The following is a 21,833-nucleotide window of genomic DNA, read 5'->3' as shown; positions in this document are numbered from 1 at the left end:
GCCCCATCACAACCTGCTCAAACTGACTCACCTTCCTTGTGGCCCTGTCACCATTTGCTTCAGACAGGCTCAAGAGCATAGCGACCCTGCTACATCGACAGAGGCTTCCCGAAAGGCAACAGAGAAGTCGTCAGCCCCTCAGCATTGTTGTAAACTCTGAAATGTGCAGGAATGCTCTCTCCTTCCTGACATCAGGGCAGGCAGTGGCCATGGTCCAAAACAAATGGCTCTCCGTGTAGGGACCAGCAGAGTGGATGCTGAGAAGAGGGGTAGGTACTCACAGCCAGCTCTCCTTCACAGGGATCAATGAACTGAAAAATGGAGATGTTTGGTGGAAAGAGAGAGAGAGAGCAAGAGCAAGACAGATGGGGGGAGAGGGAGAGGGGGAGAGAGGGGGGAGAGGGGAGAAAGAAGGGGGAGAGGGGGAGGGGGAGGGGGAGAGGGGGAGAGAATGACAGACAGAGACAGAAAGAGGAACATGTCTTTCTATTTGAGTTGGTGGTGGAGACAATTTTGTGGTGGTGGAGAGAAAAAAAGAATTTACAAGGACCCTTACCAGGTGAGTAAGGCTGGAGGAATGCTCATGCCTAATTGTGAAAGGATGGTGTCTATTTCACATCCTCTTCCCCAGGGTGTCGTCACATCTTGAACCCCTCACTCTATCTCTTCTGTGATTGTTACTTTAGCACTACTCTCTGCACTACTTCAGTTTCCCCCACTGTTCTGTGCACCGTCCTGTGTTCTGTACACCATTCTGTACACCGTCCTGTGTTCTGTACACCATTCTGTGCACTGTCCTGTGTTCTGTACACCGTCCTGTGCACCATTCTACCAATCTGTACACCATTCTGTGCACTGTCCTGTGTTCTGTATACCATTCTGTGCACTGTCCTGTGCACCATCCTACCAGTCTGTACACCATTCTGTGCACTGTCCTGTGTTCTGTACACCATTCTGTGCACTGTCCTGTGCACCATCCTACCAGTCTGTACACCGTTCTGTGCACCATCCTGTGTTCTGTACACAATTCCGGGCACCGTCCTGCCATTCTGTGCACCATCCTGTGTTCTGTACATCATTCTGTGCACCATCCAGCCATCCTGTGCACTGTCTTGCCGTCCTGTGCACCGTTCTGCTGTTCTGCGCACAGTTCTGCTGTTCTGCGCACCGTTCTGCCGTCCTGTGCACCGTTCTGCCGTCCTGTGCACCGTTCTGCTGTTCTGCGCACAGTTCTGCTGTTCTGCTGTCCTGTGCACCGTTCTGCTGTTCTGCGCACAGTTCTGCTGTTCTGCGCTCATTAACAAGAATAAACACAGGAGATTCTTCAGATGCTGGAAATCCAAATAACACACACACAATTCTGGAGGAACTGGGAAGTCAGGCGTCATCTACAGAGGGGAGTAAACAGTCAACGCTTTGGTCCAAGACCCTTCCAAAATGTTGACTATTTATTCCCCACCACAGATGCTGCCTGACCAGCTGAGTTCCTCCAGTATTTGAGCGTGTGTTACTCTGGATTTCCAGCATCTGCAGAATCTCTTGTGTTTACAATAGTATTACAATTTTCACTTGTATGGCACCGGTAATCCAAAACATCCCACAGAGTTTCATGGCTAAATCAATACAATCTGACACCAGGAGTTATAAGAACCGCCTAAGGGTCTCAGCCTGAAACGCCAACTGTTTATTCCCCTCCATAGGTGCTGCCTGACCTGGTGAGTTCATCCAACATTTTGTGTATATCGTATATGACAAAAAACTCAACTGAATCTGTCTTCACCTGAAATGATAGATAGATAGATATACTTTATTGATCCCGAGGGAAATTGGGTTTCGTTACAGCGCACCAACCAAGAATAAAGCATAAATATAGTAATACAAAATCCACAAACAATCAAACAACAAAATGCAAACTATGCCAGATGGAAATAAATCCAGGACTAGCCTATTGGCTCAGGGTGTCTGACCCTCAACGGGAGGAGCTGCACGTTCGATGGCCACAGGCAGGAACGACCTCCCGTGCCGCCCAGTGTTGTATCTTGGTGGAATGTGGCCGAAGTCCAACAGTAAAAAGTTCAATATCCAGTCTACAAGTACGTTCCTTGATCATAATATGACCCGGATTGCACCATCTGTTGTTAACCAGAACAGTAAACACCCAACTCCTTCACTCTTACTGCTCTCAGTACACTTCCGGTCAGCTCGAACGGGCTGGAAGCCGTCCATGGAAAAGTTTTGATCGGGTATGTCCTCGTGCAGCCCCGTTCCAGTGAAACACATAACACTGAACTCCCAAAACGTTCTCTGACGTCTGGCTAGCGCCGTGAACTCGTCCATTTTATTACCCAACGAACTCCTCTTCTCCATAAGTCTCTGTTGTCTCGACCCGGTCCTCTTTCCTCGAAGCTCCCTCCATGTCCCAAGTGCCTTTCTGAGGACAATTAGGTAAAGGTATCTCCTGACACAATTGAGAGACCAGGAACTGCTGAGTGACCTGCTCTGAGAGATATGCCAAGCCTGAAGCCTTGGAGATCCTGGCTAACTGTCTCAGCTTCATCCACCTTCCTCTCCAACAGGGGGATCCCAACCTGTTGTCCACGGACCCCTTGGTTAGGGGTAGGAGTAAATGGCATCAAAAAGGTTAGGAACCCTGCTCTCGAGACACACACATAATCCTTATGTGATGAGATTTAAAGAAGCATATTGATATCGTTGGGCCTGGGATAGGATGGTAAGATGCAGCAGCATGAGGGTATTACGCCTGCTCCGCCATTTGAAAGTGGCTGAATTATTAAGTACGGGAGGTACCTAATAAAGTGACCACTGATTGGATTATCCGTCTCTGCCCTGCGCTGCAAACACTTTGAACCAGTTTTATAATAAACTTGAGAAAGTCTGCAGATGCTGGAAATCAAACACACACAAAATGCCAAAGACCCTCTTGGCTCAAAAGGTCGACTATCTACTCATTTCCATAGACGCTGCCTGACCTGCTGAGTTCCTCCGGCATTTTGTGTGTGTCACTTTTATGATGCTGTTTACATTGTAAATTCATTCTGGGATTTATGTGTTTATGCACATTTTATTCCATATCCATGCTGTAACCTCTAGCTTTATTTTTATACAATACTTTGTTTTTTTTACAACTGTTCAATGTCATTTTTAGTTGCACGCTGCACCCTGACTAACACACCACAGCAGAATTCCTAATACGTAGAAACGAGAAAGCTGATCATTCACACTTGATGAACAGGTTGATAGAGGGGTAGAGCAGAGAAACAGGCCTCTCAACCCTCCACGTCCACCCCGGCCTCTTTTCTCGGCCATCTACACTAATCCTATTTGCCTGGACTTGGGTCTGCCCGAGTGGCTCAGGTAAGTGTGGGCCAAGGCGCCTGTAACTGCCGTGACTGTATCTGAGTCCACCAGCTTCACTGGCAGTGCATTCTCAAAATCAGCCAGTCTCCCAACCAGCACAGGAGTCTGGGCAGCTCCCTCGGGAAGAAAAAGTCTTCCAATACACTTACACATAAGATATAGGAGAAGGGTTAGGCCATTCAGCCCATCAAGTTGGAATGGGGCAAGGCATCGGAGGCTGAAGTTCAGACAACACACAATATGATACACAGGAAGAATAACAGGCAGGAACTATACAAGGGAGAGACAAGAGATTCTGTAGGTACATTATGGGTGCATCTACACCTCAGAGACTGCAGCAGTTCAAGAAGGCAGCTCACCACCACCTCCTCATGGGCAACTAGGGACGAGCAACAAATGCTGACACCCAGATCCCGTAAATGAATAAATAAATAAAATCAGGACCAACACAAAAAGCTGATGAGCTTCAGCAGATCAGGCAGCATCTGTGGAGGGAAAGAAGATAGTCAACAGCGCCAGGCGAGACCCTTAGACCACAAGGCACAGGGGCAGAATTTGGCCATTCGGCCCATCGAGTCTGCTCCGCCATTCCATGATTGATTTATTAACCCTCTCAACCCCATTCTCCTGCCTTCACCCCACAACCTTTGACACCCAGACTAATCATGAACCTGTCAACATCAGCTTTAAATACACCCAATGACTTGGCACCACTGCCATCAGTAATAATGAATTCCACACATTCACCACCCACCCTCTGCCTGGAGAAACTCCTCCTCATCTCTGTTTTAAACGGACACCCTCTATTATGAGTCTGTGCCCTCTGGTCCTAGACTTCCCACACAATGGGAAACACTCCCTCCACATCCACTCTATCTAGATCGTTCAATATTCAATAGTTTCATTGAGATCCCCACATTCACCAGGAATGAAAAGAAAGAGAGGAGCTCCCACCCCACTCCCTCTTGATCATAAACACAAGAGATCCTGCTGATGCTAGAAATCCAGAGCGACACACACACAAGATGCTGGAGGAACTCAGCACGTCTATGGAAATGAATAAACGTGTAACGTTTCAAGCCGAGGCCCTTCTTCAGGACTGGAAGGGAAGGAGGCAGAAGTCAGGATAAGAAGGTGGGGGAAGGGGAGGGAAGGAGTACAATCTAGAAGGTGATAGATGAAGCCAGATGAGGGTAGGGGGGGTGGAGGAGAGTGCATAAAGTAAGAAGCTGGTGATGGGTGGAAAAGGTAAGCGGCTGAAGAAGGTGGAATTTGAAAGTGAAGGAGTGAACCATGGGAGAAGGGGGAGGATAAGGGGCACTAAGGGAAGGAATATAAAGAGAGGTAGAGCAGATGAAAGTGGAAAAGGCTGAAGAAGATGGAGGAATCTGAAAGGAGAACACAGCGGACCATGGAGTACAGGGTAGGCGGCCAGGAGGGATGAATGCAGATCAACGGGGTAGGGAGGGAGAAGACATGGAGTGATCGGGATCAGGGAAAGAAAGTGGGGAAGCAGTTGCTGCAAGTTAGTGAAAGCAGTGCTCAAGACATCAGGTTGGAGGCCACCAAGGCAGAAAATGAGGTGCCATTGCTTTAATATCTAGAGGAGGCTGTAGGTAGACAGGCCAGTGAAGGAATCGGAAGAGAAATTAAAGTGAATGGCCTCTGGGAGGTTAAAGGTTTTAGCTTTATTTGTCATAGGTTTCCTATGGTGGGGGAGTCTAGGACCGGAGGGCACAACTTTCAGTGAGAGGGACGTCCACTTATAACAGAGAGGAGCAGGAATTTCTTTCGCCAGAGGATGGTAAACCTGTGGAATTCATTGCCACAGGCAGCTGTAGACACCAAGTCATTGGGTGTATTTAAAGCGGAGGTTAACCGATCCTTGATAGGTCAGGGCATGAAAGATTATGGGGAGAAGGCAGGAGAATGGGATTGAGAGAGATAATAAATCAGCCATGATCAAATAGCGGAGCAGACTCGATGGGCTGAATGGCCTGATTCTGCTCCAATGTTTATGGTCTATTGCAACATCCAGTAAAATGCATTGTCTGCACTAAGTTAAATCACCAAGGATGGTGCTGGGTGGCCCACAAGAGGCATTAACATAGCAGGCTCACAATTCACTAACCAAAACCCTTATCTTTCGGATGTGTGGGAGTAAACGAGCAGCAGGAAGAAACCCTTGTGGACAGAGCGGGGCGGGTGGAATGTCAGTGGCAGGAATTCAGGAATTGAACCCTGATCGGTGATCACTGGTACTGCAATGCTACACTACCCGGCCACCTTGGCTGATATGGTGAACCAAGTGAAGCCGGTCGACAAAGCAATTCCCCACCCCGTATCTGGTCTTGTTCAAAGCAATTCTCCACCCTGTGCCAACCATGTAACCTACTCTAGAAGCTGCCTAGAATTGCCCTACCACATAGCCCTCTATTTTTCTAAGCTCCAAGTACCTATCTAAGAGTCTCTTATATTACCCTATTGTATCGGCCTCCACCACCGTCGCTGGCAGTGCATTCCACACACTCACCACTCTTTGAGTGAAAAATTTACCTCGGAAATCCCCCTTGTACCTTCTTTCAAGCATCTTAAAACTATGCCCTGTCATCTTAGCCATTTCAGCCCTGGGAAAAAGCCCCTTGCTATCTACACAATCAATGCCTCTCATCATCTTATACACCTCTATCAAGACATCTCTCATCCTCTATCGCTCCAAGGAGAAAAGGCCAAGTTCACTCAACCTATTCTCATAAGGCATGCTCTCCAAACCAGGCAACATCCTTGTAAATCTCCTCTGCACTCTCTCCATAGTATCCACATCCTTCCTGTAGTGAGATAACCAGAACTGAACACAGTACTCCAAATGGGGTCTAACCAAGGTGTTATATTGCTGCAACATCACCTCACAGTTCTTGAACTCAATCCCGCGGTTGATGAAGGCCATCACAGCATACGCCTTCTTACAACACTGTCAACCTGCCAGCAGCTTCGAGTGGACACAGACCCCAAGATCTCGCTGATCCTCCACATTGCCAAGAGTCTACCAAAATGAACCACCTCATACTTATCTGGGTTGAACTCCATCTGCCACTTCTCAGCCCAGTTCTGCATTCTATCAATGTCCTGCAATAACCTCTGACAACCCTCCAGGCTATCCACCCCACAAACAGGATAAAATCTGCAGATGTTCATTTGTCCATAGATGCTGTCTGGCCTACGGAGTTCCTCCAGCATTTTGTGTGTGACATCCACAACACCCCCAACTAGAAGGCAAACTTACTAACCCACCCTTCTACTTCTTCATCCAGGTCATTTATAAAAATCACAAAGAGGAGGGGTCCCAGAACAGATCCCAGTGGAACACCACTGGTCACCGACCTCCATGCAGAATAGAAACCATCTACGACCACCCTTTGCCTTCTGTGGGCGAACCAATCCTGAATATACAAAGCAATGTCTCCCTGGATCCCATGCCTCATTACTTTCTGAATGAGCCTTGCATGGGGAACTTTATCAAACGCCTTAGTAAAATCCATATACACTACATCCACTGCTCTACCTTCATCAATGTGTTTAGTTACCTCAGGCACATAAGGCATGACCTGCCCTTGGCAAAACCATGCTGACTATCCCTAATCAAATTACGTCTCCCCAAATACTCATAACTCCTGCATCTCAGAATCTTCTCCAACAACTTGCCCACCACTGAAGTAAGACTCACTGGTCTATAATTTCCTGGGTTATCTCTACTCCCTTTCTTGAACAAGGGAACAACATTTGCAACCTTCCAGTCCTCTGGTACTTCTCCCGTCCCTATTGATGATGCAAAGATCATTGCCAGAGGCTCAGCGATCTCCTCCCTCGCTTCCCAGAGTAGCCTGGGGTACATCTCATCCTCTTTTTTAATGTCTATACCCTTAAGCGTGTCAGTCCACTGTAAGTCATCCTCATAATTGTCAAGGTCCTTTTCATTGGCAAATACTGAAACAAAGTATTCATTAAGTACCTCCTCTACCTCATCTGGCTCCAAGCACACATTTCCACCATTGCACCTGATTCTCACATGGCTCATCCTCTTGCTCTTCACATGCCTGTGGAATGCCTTGGAGTTTTCCTTAATCCTGCTCACCAAGGCCTTCTCATGGCCTCTTCTAGCTCTAATTTCATTCCTGAGCTCTTTCCTGGCACCCTGGAGCTCTAACAAACCTCGTTTCTTGAATCATTCGTAAGTTTTTCTTTTCTTCTTAACTAGATTTTCTACATCCTTTGTACACCATGGTTCTTTAACTCTACCATCCTTTCCCTGCCTCAATGGAAAATACCTCTGCAGAACGCCATGCAAATGTTCCCTGAACGTTTGCCATATTTCTGCCATGCATTTCCCTGCGAACACCTGCTCCCAAGCTTCTGCCTAATAGCATCATATTCCCCCAAATTCTTTTCCCAAATTGTCTGCTCCTATCCCTCTCCAGCGTTATGGTAAAGGAGATAGAGTTGTGATTAGAGTCTCCGAAATGCTCTCCCACCGAGAGATCTGACACCTGACCAGGTTCATTTCTCAATACCAGATCAAGTACAGCCTCTCCTCTGGATGGCTTATCTACATATTGTATCAGGAAACCTTCCTGAACACACCTAACAAACTCCATTCCATCTAAACCCCTTGATCTAAGGAGATGCCAATCAATATCAGGAAAATTAAAATCTCCCATCACAACAACCCTATTATTATTGTACCATTCCAGAATCTGCCTCCCTATCTGCTCCTCGATATCTCTATTATTATTGGGGGGGGTCTAAAAAAAATACCCAGTAGAGTTATTGTCCCCTTCCTGTTTCTGACTTACACCCACAATGACTCAGTAGACAATCCCTCCATGACTTCCTCCCTTTCTGCAGCCGTGATGCTATCCCTGATTAGCAGTGCCACCCCCCCCCACCTCTTTTGCCTCCCTCCCTGTCCTCTTTGAAACATCTAAAGCCTGGCTCACTCAGCAGCCATTCCTGCTCCTGAGACATCCAAGTGTCTGTAATGGCCACAACGTCATAGTTCCATGTATTGACCCACGCTCTAAGTTCATCCACCTTGTTAAGATCTCCTTGCATTAAAATAAACACATCTCAAACCATCTGGCTGAGTGCATTTTTGCTCTATTATCTGCCCATCCTTCCTCACAAACTCCCTACAAGTTGTCTCTACTTGTGCGCCAACCTCTCCATCCTCTGCCTCTTCACTTCGGTTCCCACCCCCCAGCAAATCCAGTTTAAAACCTCTCCAACAGCATTAGCAAACCTCCCTCCCAGGATATTGGTTCCCCTCCAGTTCAGGTGCAACCTGTCCCGTCCCACCTCTACAGGTCACCCCTTCCCCAGAAACGGTTCCAATGAACCAAGAACTTGAAACCCTGCCCCCTGCACCATCTCCTCAGCCACTCATTTATCTGTGCTATCTTCCTGTTCTGACCTTCCCTAGTTCATGGCACTGGGAGTAATCCGGAGATTATCACCTTGGAGGTCCTGCTCTTCAACCTAACTCCCTAAACTTACTGTGCAGGACCTCTACCCCTCTCCTGCCTATGACATTGGTACCAACATGTACCACGACCTCCAGCTGCTCACCCTCCCCTTCAAGAATACTCTGCAGCCGCTCAGAGACATCCTGTACCCTAACACCCGCGAGACAACACACTATCCTGGCTTCTCTTTTGCTGCCGCAGAATCTTCTACCTGTTTCCCTAACTATTGAGTCCCCTATAACTATTGTTTCGCCTGACCCTACCCTACTGAGGCTCAGAGCCAGCCACAGTGCTATTGGTCTGGCTGCTGCTGCCTTGCCCAGATAGGTCATCCCCCTCAGCAGTATCCAAAGGGGTATACCTGTTGCTGAGGGGAATGGCCACAGGGGGAGGCTGCAGTGACTTCCTTCTCCCTTCACCTCTCTCAGTGTTCACCCATCTACTCCCTGAATTCTGCATTCTGGGCAAAACCACCAGCTCAAAAATCATATCTATCGATTGTTCTGCCTCCCGGATGATCCTTAGTTCATCCAACTCCAGCTCCAGTTCCTTACTGCGTCTTTCATGAGCTGGAGTTGGCTGCAGTTCCCGCAGGTGTCGTCATCAGGGAAACCATCAGGTTCCATGAATTCCCACATCCGACAGGGGGAGCATTGCACTGGCATATCTGCCATCCTGCCTGCACTGTACGATGGGCAACCAAGAACAACTCTACTAACCCGTGTCTTTGGGCTCGGCGTCTTCTTTGGCCTCTTGAGTCCGAGCATTATGCTCTCACTCTCACCACTGGCCTACTCCCAACAGAAACCACCCTGCTTGTTCCTTCTGTACTTTTATTTACTTTGAAACGTCCTGTTCCCGCTGCTGATTGGGCCTCCGGAATGTCCAAACGCCTGCGAAGCCCTCCTTTTATACTAGCATCGCCGACCTGTGAGGAAAGTCTTTCAAGTGCTCTGCTCCCACCGCTGACTGGACTTCTGGAATCTGGTCTCACAGAGAGCAGTTCCCCAACCTGTACCTGGTCTTGTACAAAGCCCATAGGCCACACGGTCGGCACAACATTGTAATGTGCTGTAGATTTCTATGTTCCTATGTTTCTAATTCCCCAACCTGTATCCGGTCCATACAAGAGCATTGCAGTTTTTGAAGCTGTACATCACCTGTGCTTGTACAAATGACAATAAACTCAACTTGACTTGAAACAAAAAAAAAATCCTCTTATCTCAGTGAACTCATTGCCAAAACTTACCTTCAATCACAACCAAGTTTTCTTCCCTGAAGTCCTGGAAGAAACGACAAAAGAACTGGCTGCAGGCAGCAAGGACGGCCTTGTGGGCTTTGAAATGGTGACCTGTGGGAACACAATGCCATTTCACTCTCCATGAGACGCCAGCGATGCTCTGACCAGTTTCCAGCAAACAGCCATGCCAAAGACAGTGCCCACACCTGGTCAAACAGGACGCAGTGGGCACCGGATGGCATTCAGAACCAGAATTCATTTATTACCACTGACAGGTATCATGAATTTTGTTCTGTTGTGCAATACATTAAAAAATACAATAAATTACAATAAGAATATATTAAAACATAAATAAAGTGCAAAATGAAAGCAAAATAGTGAGGTAATATTCAAAAGTCATTCGGAAATCTGATGGCAGAGGGGAAGAAGCTGTTCCTAAATTGGTTGAATGCCCAAGTTAGCGCGGTCTTTGATTGATTTTATTATGGTTATTATTCTATTATGGGCTTATTCAGTATGCCCGCAAGAAAATGAATCTCGGGGTTGTATATGGTGACATATATGTACTTTGATAATAAATTTACCTTGAACTTTTGAGAATTCAAAAGGGAATTTCTCCAACTTTTCCCAGGGTCAAAATGTCAAATACTAGAAGGCATGTGTTTAAGTTGAGGGGGTAAATTTGATTGAGAGGTGCAGGACATTTTCTTTAATTTTACACGCAGAGTGATGGGTTCCTGGAATGTGGGTGCAGATATGATAGAGGTGTTTAAGAGGCTCCTCGGAACTCACATGAATGTGCAGAGAATGGAGTGCTGCGGACATTGTGTAGGCAGAAGGGATTAGTTTACTCGGGCATTTAAATACTCGTTTAATTACTTTAATGGACTCCTGACCTCACAATCTGCCTTGTTATGACCTTGCACCTTATTGTCTAGCTCCACTGCACTTTCTCTGTAACTGTAACACTTTATTCTGCACTCTGTTATTGACTTACCTCAATGTGCTGTGTAATGATTTGATCTGTATGGTCCGAATACAAGACAAGTATTTTTTAACTGTACAGGGAAAGGTTGAATAGGTTAGGAGTTAATTCCCTGTAGTGTAGGAGAATGAGAGGAGATTTGATGGAGGTGTACGAAATTATGAGGGGTATACTTAGAGTAAATGCAAGGAGGATTTTTCCACTGAGGTTGGGCGAGACTCGAACTAGAGGTCATGGGTAAAGGGTGAAAGGTGAAATACTTAAGGGGAACTTCTCTCACTCAGGGGGTGGGTGGTGAGAATGTGGAGTGAGCTGCCAGCGGAAGTAGTGGATGCAGATTCCATTTTCAACATTTAAGAGAAGTTAGCATAAAATGGGAGGTTATGGAGGATTATCGCCTCGGTGTGGGTCAATGGGCTAGGCAGATTAACAGAATCAGTCGATGGGCCAAAGGGCCCGTTTCTGTGCTGCTGTTTTACATTACAAGTAACAAGTCCGCGTCAAAAGGATAGAGCTCTCCCAAGGACCCATTCCAGTTTGAAAAGAGGTGTGAAATACTGACCATCCACAATGAGGGTGATGTCTGTAAACTGCTCTTGCTGTCGCTGCTCATTCAGCCGGTCTAACACCAGCTTGTAGTAGTGGCTTGGCACCTCATCAACACTATCCATCAACATCTCTTCCGCCTCCATATCGGATTACTGCAAAGAACCCACAAACCACCATGAGGGTTAACATTTAAAAACAGAATTGCTGAAGAGTTCAGAGTTCTGAGTGAGTGAGTTCCAAGTTCTGGGTCAGCGAGAAGGCAGGAGAATGGGGTTGAGGGGGAAAATAAATCAGCCATGATGGAATGGTGGAGCAGACTCGATGGACAGAATGGCCTAATTCTGCTCCATGTGTTATGCGCTACAGTTGAGAAAGGATCAATGACCTAAAACATAGAACATTAAGAACAGTAAAGGCCTTTCAGCCCACTGTTGTGCCGACTTTTTAATCTACTCTAAAATCAATCTCATCCTTCCCTCCCACATAACCCTCCATTTTTCTACCATCCATGTGTCTATCTAAGTCTCTTAAATGCCCCTCATTTTTCTGCCTTTACCACCAGCACATTCCACACACCCACCACTTCCTGTGTAAAGAATTTACCTCAGACATTCCCCCCCCCCACCCAATACTTTCCTCCAATCACCTTAAAATTATGCCCCCTCATATAAGCCATTGGCGGCCCAGCAGAAAGTTTGGCTGTCCACTTGAAGTATGCCTTCAATCATCTTGATACCTCTGTCAACTCACCTCTCATCCTCCTTCGCTCCAAAGAGCTTGCTCAAACCACGGTAGCATCGTGGTCAGCGTGACCCTATGAAAGCTCGGGGCGTTTTGGAGTTCAATTCTGGCACCATTCTGTAAGTATACATCCTTCCTATACCGAGGTGACCAGAATGGCCACAATACTCCAAGTGTGGTCTAACCAGGGTTTATAGATTTACAACATTAACTCATGGCTCTTGAACTCAATCTCCCGACTACTGAAGAACAGCATACCATGTACCTTCTTAACAATCAAATTGTGCAGAACATTGAGGGATCTATGGACATAACATGCCAAAAAATAAATATATAAATAAAATGAGTAATATGCTTATGCATAAAGCATCTAGATGAAAATGTACAGCTCTGATGATTTAGACCAATTTCAGAGTATAGTAAAAAGTTAGCACAACATCACAAACAGAAGGACCTGTACTGTACTGTTGTATGTCCTCCAATCAGATTCCTTTTTCTTCAGCCCTTTACCTTTTCCACCTATCACCTCCCAGCTTCTTACTTCATTCCACACCCCCCCCCCACCAAGCACCCGGCTTCACCCATCGCCTTCTAGCCCCATCTCCTCCTTGTACCCCATGCATTATTTATTTATATACACACATTCTTTCTCTCTCTCTCTCCTTTTTCTCCCTCTGTCCCTCTGACTATACCCCTTGCCCATCCTCTGGGCTTCTCCCCCCCCCCACTTTTCCTTCTCCCTGGGCCTCCTGTCCCATGATCCTCTCGTATCCCTTTTGCCAATCACCTGTCCAGCTCTTGGCTCCATCCCTCCCCGTCCTGTCTTCTCCTATCATTTTGGATCTCCCCCTCCCCCTCTCCCTTTCAAGTCTCTTACTAGCTCTTCCTTCAGTTAGTCCTGACGAAGGGTCTTGGCCCAAAACGTCGACTGTACCTCTTCCTACAGATGCTGCCTGGCCTGCTGCGTTCACCAGCAACTTTGATGTGTGTTACCTCCTAGCTTGTAGACCTTCCCCTCCCCCCACCTTCTTAACCTGGCTCCTCTCCTTTTCCTTTCCGGTCCCGATGGACCTGGGACGGAAACGTGGACTGTTTATTCCGCTCCACAGAGGCTGCCTGATCTGCTGAGTTCCTCCAGCACTTTGTGGGTGTGTTGTTCCGTGTTCTATATTAATTTGCCTGCAATTGGTTTCATTTGTGAAACAAATGATTCATTTCAAAGTAACCGGCATCGACGGGAGCAGCTGACGAGAGGAGAGAGCAGGGTAGTGTTGTGTAATGACTGGAGCTGGAGATGGGGATGGAATTAGCACACAGCATGCACAGAGGGGAAGCATCAAGCAGATTTGCTGTCTTACACAAGGTTGATTTCATGATAAGATGTGGAGCATTTTCACAGGAAAGCAACATCCATCATGAGGATCTGCCACCGCCCAGGCCATGCTCTCATCTTGTTGTTACCGTTGGACAGGAGGTACAGGAGCCTCAGGACCCACACCACCAGCTTCAGGAACAATTATTAGCCCTCAATCGTCAGTCTCTCAAACCAGAGGGGATAACTTCACTCACCCCATCACTGCCCTGTTCCCACTAAACCGGACTCACTTTCAGGTACTCATCATTGCCTATTCTCAATACTTATTATTTATTTATTAATTATTTTTTCTTTCATTTTGTATTTGCACAGTTTGATATCTTTTGCAAATTGGCCATTTGCCCGTCCTATTGTGGGTACAGTCTTTCATTAATTCTATTGGGTTTCTTTGTATTTACTGTGAGTACCTGCAAGAAAATAAATCTCGGGCTTGTATGCAGTGACATATGCACACTTTGATAATAAATTTACTTTGAACATTGATTGCTCCTGATACAATGAACATAGAACAGTGCCGCACAAGAACAGGCCATTTGGCCCACTCCACTGTGCTGAACCAACTAAAAAACAAATCAAAAACACTCAAACCCTAACCCCTCCTACCTACACCATGTCCATATCCCTCCCCCCATTCTTCCTCACATCCATGTGCCTATCCAAATGTCTGTAAATTGCCTCCAATGTATTTGGCTTCACCACCATACCAGACAGCACATTGCAGGGACCCAGCACTCTCTGAGTGAAACACTTGCCCCTCACACCCGCTTTGAACCGACACCTTTCACCTTCAATCCACGCCCTCTGGCACTAGACATTTCAACCCTGGGAAGAAGATACAGTCCATCCACTCTCTCTATGCCTCTGATAATCTTATCAGCCTCTCTCTGATCTCCCCTCAGCCTCCGTCGCTCCAGAGAAAACAACCCGAGTTTATCCACCCTCTCGTTATAGCACACGCCCTCTAATCCAGGCAGCATCCTGGTGAACCTCTTCTGCATCCTCTCCAGAGCCTCGACATCCTTCCCGTAGTGGGGTGACCAGAACTGTACACAATACTCCAGATGTGGCCTAAACTTATAAAGTTGCAACATAGCCTCTTGACTTCAAGCAGCTGAGAATAAGTCTGGACTTTCACCACATACAATGCGCAGTTGCCAAAAGGGAACAAGGCAACAAAATAAACCCCTGTGCCTTCAGTTCCCCATACCCAAGAATCCGATCCTAAACCTCCCATCTAACCATCTCTACATCAAGCCTCTAAAGCGGGGTTCCCAACCTGTTTTATACATGGACCAATACCATTAAGTAAGGGACAGGCACATAGTTAAAAAGAAAGCAGAGGACCGTGTAGCGGGAAGATTTAGACTGATCTTAAGGTAGGTTAAGAGGTTGCATAACAGTGTGGGCCATAGGGCCTGTACTTATTTTAAATTTATTTACAGATACAGCATGAAACAGGCCCTTGTGCCCCAACAAGTCACACCGGTCACTAATGCACCCATTTAATTCTAGTCTAATTAACAATAACAAATTAACCTCCTAACCTGTACGTCTTTGGACTGTGGGAGGAGACCGGTGCACCCGGAGGAAATCCACAAGGTCAAATGGAGAACGTACAAAATCTTTAGAGACAGCACTGGAATTGAACTCTGAACTTCGGAACATCCCGGGCTAAAATAGCATTCCTTTAACACTATGCTACCGTGACAACCGCGAGACTACCGTGCAGTTGTGTTCCACAGTCCATGAGGCATTTCCCGTTGAGCTTCTGGGCAACGGTGACCCCTATGGTGCTGACTGTGAGGGTCACATTGACGATCATGATATTGAACATGAAGAAGGTTTTTGTCTCTCATTTTGATAGCACCTAACAGCCATTGCCTCCACGTCGTCTGGGTCTCAGGCAAAGAAACTGCTTTTGGGGGAACTCAGAGGGTCAGGCGGTATCTGCGGACGGAAAGGAGAGCTTGACCTGTTGAACCAAGACCCCGACTCAGGCTGAGAGCGTGGAGGGGAGGTGGGAGGAATGAAGAGGTGAGAGGGAGGAGTGGAACGGGGGCTGGTCGGTGATTGCAGGATCCAGGTGAGGTGGATGCGGGGCAGGCAAAGGAGAGGAGTCACAAGGGCCTGGTCACCGAGTCAGAGCTCTGAGCTTGTCTGGCATTGAAGCCTGAAGGTCAAACCAAAATCAGTGACACCTCGGGCAGGCTGAAGCTAGAGACCTGATGTCTGGGGGTCAGAGGTTGGAGAGCTGTCGTGGTGTTGGAGACCTGTATGAGTGGGTGGGTGGGTGGGTGGGGGCAAAGGGGCTTGTTACACCGGGGTTGTGTTGCTCTGCTAGGCATTGTGTTGCCTCCAGGAAGTGGGGCAACACTTGCGGGCTGCCCCCAGAGCATCCTCAGCTGCGCCGGCAGGTGACAGGTGCCAGGTGCATCCAGGTGAGGTGGGAGATGATGGGCAGGTGGGGGAGAGAAGACACGGATCCCTGGCTCTGTGGTCCACGAGAGTCTGATACTGCACTGCTCTAAGTTCTAAGTGGGTCGACTCGACTGGGACTAATACCCCCAGTGAGAGTTCACCAGAATATGCCATCGTGTGCGAGAGAAACCAGAAACAGGAAGCAGATTGTATAACAGTGACACCCTGACGGAGGAGTGAAAATTAATTTGTAGCAGGTTTCCTGTGCTGGAAGCTCGCTGGAAATAATAGAACAAAGAACCGCAGCAGGGGAACCAGGCCACAGAGAATGGCGGACATTTAAACTTTACGGCTTTACCACGGCTGCGAACCCCCAAAAGCAGAACTCATCTGAAGGTACAAGTTCACTTAGTGGCCACTTTATCAGGTCCAACTGCTCAGCGAAGCAGCCAATCATCTGGCAGCAACTCAATGCACAGAAGCATAAGACATGGGAGCAGAAGCAGGCCATTCAGCCCATCGAGTCTGATCCACCATTCCATTAGGTCTGATTTATTATTCCTCTCAACCCCATTCTCCTGCCTTCGTCCCGTAATCTTTGACTCCTTTATTAGTCAAGAATCTATCAAACTACACTTTAAATATACCCAATGACTTGGCCTCTACAGCCGTCTGTGGCAATGAATTCCACAGATTCACCACCGTCTGGCAAAAGAAATTCCTCCTCATCTCTGCTGTAAATGGACATTTCTCAATTCTGAAACTGTGCCCTCTAGTCTTAGACTCTTCTGCTTTGGAAACATCCTCTCCACATCCAACCTTCTCATTCTTCTAAGCTACAGAGTCGTCAAATAGAAACATAGAAAACCTACAGCACAATACAGGCCCTTCAGCCCACAAAGCTGTGCCCAACATGTCCTTACCTGAGAAATTACCTAGGGTTACCTATGCCCTCTATTTTTTTTGAGCTCCATGCACCTGTCCAGCAGTCTCTTAAAAGACCCTATCATAGCCGCCTCCACCTCCGCCGCCAGCAGCCCATTCCACGCACTCACCATTCTCTGAATAGAAAACTTACCCCTGCTATCTCCTCTGTACCTTCTTCCAAGCACCTTAAAACTGGTGCCCTCTCGTTCTAGCCGTTTCAGCCCTGGGAAAAAGCCTCTGACTATCCACACGATCAATGCCTCTCTATCAGGTCACCTCTCATCCTCCTTTGCTCCAAGGAAAAAAGGCCGAGTTCACTCAACCTATTCTCATAAGCCAAGCTCCCCAATCCAGGCAACATCCTTGTAAATCTCCTCTGCACCCTTTCTATGGCTTCCACATCTTTCCTGTAGTGAGGTGACCAGAATTGAGCACAGTACTCCATGTGGGGTCTGACCAGGGTCCTATATAGCTGCAACATTACCTCTCAGCTCCTAAACTCAATGGCACGATTGATGACGACCAATACACCGTACACCTTCTTAACCACATGGTCAACCTGTGCAGCAGCTTTGAGCGTCCTATGGACTCGGACCCCAAGATCCCTCTGATCCTCCACACTGCCAAGAGTCTTACCATTAATACTATATTCTGTCATCATGCTTGACCCACCAAAATGAACCACCTCACACTTATCTGGGTTGAACTCCATCTATCACTTCTCAGCCCATTTTTGCATCCTATCAATGTCCCACTGTAATCTCTGACAGCCCTCCACACTATCTACAACACCCCCAACCTTTCTGTCATCAGCAAATTTACTAACCCATCCCTCCACTTCTCCATCCAGGTTATTTATAAAAATCACAAAGAGTCAGGGTTACAGAACAGATCCCTGAGGCATACCACTGGTGACTGACCTCCATGCAGAATATGACCTGTCTACAACCACTCTTTGCCTTCTGTGGGCAAGCCAGTTCTGGATCCACAAAGCAATTTCCCCTTGGATCTCATGCCTCCTTAATTTCTCAATAAGCCTTGCATGGGGTACCTTGTCAAATGCCTTGCAGAAATCCATATACACTACATCTACTGCTCTTCCTTCATCAATGTGTTTAGTCACATCCTCAAAAAATTCAATCAGGCTCGTAAGGCACGACCTGCCTTTGACAAAGCCATGCTGACTATTCCTAATCATATTATGCCTCTCCAAATGTTCATAAATCCTGCCTCTCAGGATCTTCTCCATCAACTTACCAACCACTGAAGTAAGACTCACTGGTCTATAATTTCCTGGGCTGTCTGTAGACCCTTTCCTGAATAATGGAACAACATCCGCAACCCTCCAATCCTCCGGAACCTCTCCCGTCCCCATTGATGATGCAAAGATCATCGCCAGAGGCTCAGCAATCTCCTCCCTCGCCTCCCACAGTAGCCTGGGGTACATCTCATCCGCTCCTGGTGACTTATCCAATTTGATGGTTTCCAAAAGCTCCAGCACATCCTCTTTATATCTACATGCTCAAGCTTTTCATTCCGCTGCAAGTCATCACTATGGTCGCCAAGATCCTTCTCTGTAGTGAATACTGAAGCAAAGTACTCATTAAGTACCTCTGCTATCTCCTCCTGTTATGCTCCTCATATATTAACCCTTCCATTTCTGGAATAATTTTCGTGAACCTCTTCCGAACCCTCTCCAATGCCAGAATATATCTTCTTAGATAAGGGGTCCAAAACTGTTCTGAATAATCCAATTTCGGTCTGACCAATGACTTATAAAGCCTCCGCATTACGCCTTGTATATTCTAGTCCTCTTGAAATGAATGTTAACGTTACATCTGCCTTCCTTACCACCAACTCATCCTTCAAGTTAACCTTTGGGGAATCCTGCACGATAATTGCCTCAACATTACTTGCCCCTCCACTTAGCTTCCCATGGTCCACAAACTTGGCCGCAAATCCATCAATTCCATCATCCAAATCATTAACATGGAACCAGAAAAGAAGCAGTGCCAACACTGACCCCTGCTGAACATCTCTGGTCACTCACAGCCAATCAGTAAAGGCCTCTTTTATTCCCCCACTTTGCCTCCTGGCAGACAGCCAACCTTCAAGCTTCTCTCGGATTCAGTTGTTGTTCAGGTCAAACATCAGAATGGGGAAAAAACGTGATCTAAGTGTCCCTAACCTTGTAATGACTGCTTTTGCAAGACTGGTGGTTTCTCAGAAACTGCTGATCTCCTGGGATTTTCACGCTCAACTGTCTCTAGAGTTTACAGAAAGTGAAGCAAAAAAAAGATTAAAAAAAAAATCCAGCAATTGACAGCTCTGAGCGTGAAAATGCCTTGTTAATGAGAAGTTAGAGGAGAATGGCCTGACTGGTTCAAGCTGACAGGAAGGCGACAGTAACATGCGTTACAACAGTGGTGTGCAGAAGAGCATCGCTGAACACACGACACATCAAACCTTGAAGCGGATGGGCTACAGCAACAGAAGATCATGAACATACACTCAGTGGCCATTTTGTTAGTACAGGAGGTACTGAATAAAGTGGCCACTGAGTCCACAGGGAATTGTTCTCCGGTATGATAAGATGGACTCTTGACCTCACAATCCACCTCATTACGGCCTTGCACCGTATTTTCTGCCTGCACTGCACATTCTCTGTATCTGTAACACTTCATTGTTTTACCTTGATCCACCTCAATGCACTGATGTGGTGAGACAAAATGGAAGGATGGTACGTAAAACAAAGTTTGATCACTGTACCTCAGTACAAACATCAATAATAACCCAACTTTCCAGAGTAACACACACAAAGTCCTGGAGGAACTCAACAGGTCCATGAAGAGGGATAAGTAGTCAACGTTTCGGGCCAAGACCCCTTCATTGGTCCTGATGAAGGGTCTTAATCCAAAATGATGACTGTTTATACCTGACCCGCTGAGTTCCACCAGGACTTTGTGTGTGTTACTCTGGATTTCCAGAATCTCCTGTTTAAAAAAACAACTTACGAATTGTACCCCAATCCACCAATGATGATCAGACCTTCCCAACAATCAACATCCAATAGGAAAAGACCTTGTACCACTTACAATCTCTCATCAAACAATGGCAGCCTGTTGTCTCTCAATAAACAGTCTAAACCCACCAATGACAACCCACTCTCTCCCAACTAGTTTAAACCCAACAATGACAGCCCATTGTCTCCCATCAAACAGCCCAAACCCACTAATGACAGCCCGTTGTCTCCAAACAGTCCAAATCCACCAATGACAGCCCACTATCTCCCATTAAGCAGTCCAAACCCACCAATGCCAGCCCCATTGTTTCTAAACAGTCCAAACCACCAACGACAGCCTGCTGCCACCCATCAAACAGCCTAAACCCACCAATGGTCCCATCCCACCAATATCAACCCATTGTCTCCCATGAAATAGTCTAAACCTACCAATGACTGTCTGTTATCTCCCATCAAACAGCCCTTTTGTAGAGGGCATGTCTAGGGTGTTGGGTGTCCTTAATGATGTATGCTGTCTTTTTGAGGCATTGCCTTTCAAAATTGTCCTTGATGCTGGGGAGGCTAGTGCCTACGATGGTGTTGGTTGAGTTTGCAACTTTCTCTGCTTTTCCCATTCATGTGCAATGCCTCCTCACACCAGACAGTTAAAATGTTCCCCATGGTACCTCTGCAGAGATTTATGAGTGTCTTGGTGATGTACCTTCTTTGTAATTGCATCAACAGCTGGGTCCCTGGATAGATCTTCAGAGAGGCTGACAGCCAGGAATTTGAAACTGCTCACCCTTTCCACTTCTGATCCCTCAATGAGGGTTGTGTTCCCTCAACTTCCCCTTCCTGAAGTTCTCAGTTTCTTGGTCTTATTGATGTTGAATGCGGTGGGTCTCTATCACAGACACCAACAGTACCAGAACCACTTTTAAAAGACAAAGAAGCCTAACCCTATTAGGGAGGAGGTACAGGAGCTGGAAGACACACACTCAGGAACAGCGTCTTCCCCTCCGTCATCATTTTTCTGAATGGACAATAAACTCACGAACAGTTCCTCAGTACTTTCCCCTTCCTTTTTGCACTATTTATTCAATTTAATTTTTATATATTGTGGTCTTAATTTTATGCATACTTCTTATTGTAACTTATAGTTTTATACTATGTACTGATTGCTACAAAAGAACAAATTTCACGTTTGCTGATAATATTAAACCTGATTCTGATATCACCATCAAACAGCCCCAAACTCACCAATGACTGCCCGCTGGCTCCCACCGATCAGCCCCAAACCCACCAATGACTGCCCGCTGGCTCCCACCGAACAGCCCCAAACCCACCAATGACTGCCCGCTGGCTCCAACCAAACAGCCCCAAACCCACCAATGACTGCCCGCTATCTCCCACCAAACAGCCCCAAACCCACCAATGACTGCCCGCTAGCTCCCACCAAACAGCCCCAAACCCACCAATGACTGTCTGCTGTCTCCCATCAAACAGCCCCAAACCCATCAATGACTGTCCACTGACTCCCATCAGATCCACCAATGACAAGCCGCTGCTTCCCATCAATCAACACACAAACCACCAATAAAAGATGGGAACACACTTCAATCACCCGGTGAAGGAGTATCCGGTCAAATGGGTGGTGCCACTTTATCTACCGCATCAGCACCGGAAGGCCTACTTTTGGG

The 21,833-nt window shown here is 46.9% G+C and overlaps 1 protein-coding gene across 2 annotated transcripts in view; it reads right to left on the bottom strand.

Annotated features, from left to right (window-relative positions):
* The window catches only part of znf131 (zinc finger protein 131), a 43,893-nt gene that overhangs the window by 21,687 nt on the left and 373 nt on the right, over positions 1 to 21,833 (bottom strand). For both annotated transcript variants that reach the window (XM_063047743.1, XM_063047744.1), the window contains exons 2-3: positions 11,685 to 11,823; positions 10,147 to 10,248 (exon numbers count right to left, since the gene is read on the bottom strand). In XM_063047743.1, coding sequence (XP_062903813.1) covers positions 10,147 to 10,248; positions 11,685 to 11,814 — 232 coding nt within the window. In that variant the 5' untranslated portion in view covers positions 11,815 to 11,823. The remainder of the gene's footprint in view (positions 1 to 10,146; positions 10,249 to 11,684; positions 11,824 to 21,833) is intronic.

This window comes from Mobula hypostoma, chromosome 5 (genome assembly GCF_963921235.1).
Source record: "Mobula hypostoma chromosome 5, sMobHyp1.1, whole genome shotgun sequence".
Taxonomy (NCBI): domain Eukaryota; kingdom Metazoa; phylum Chordata; class Chondrichthyes; order Myliobatiformes; family Myliobatidae; genus Mobula; species Mobula hypostoma.
Note: the sequence above shows the minus strand (reverse complement) of the source record. Positions and strands in the feature narration are given on the sequence as shown.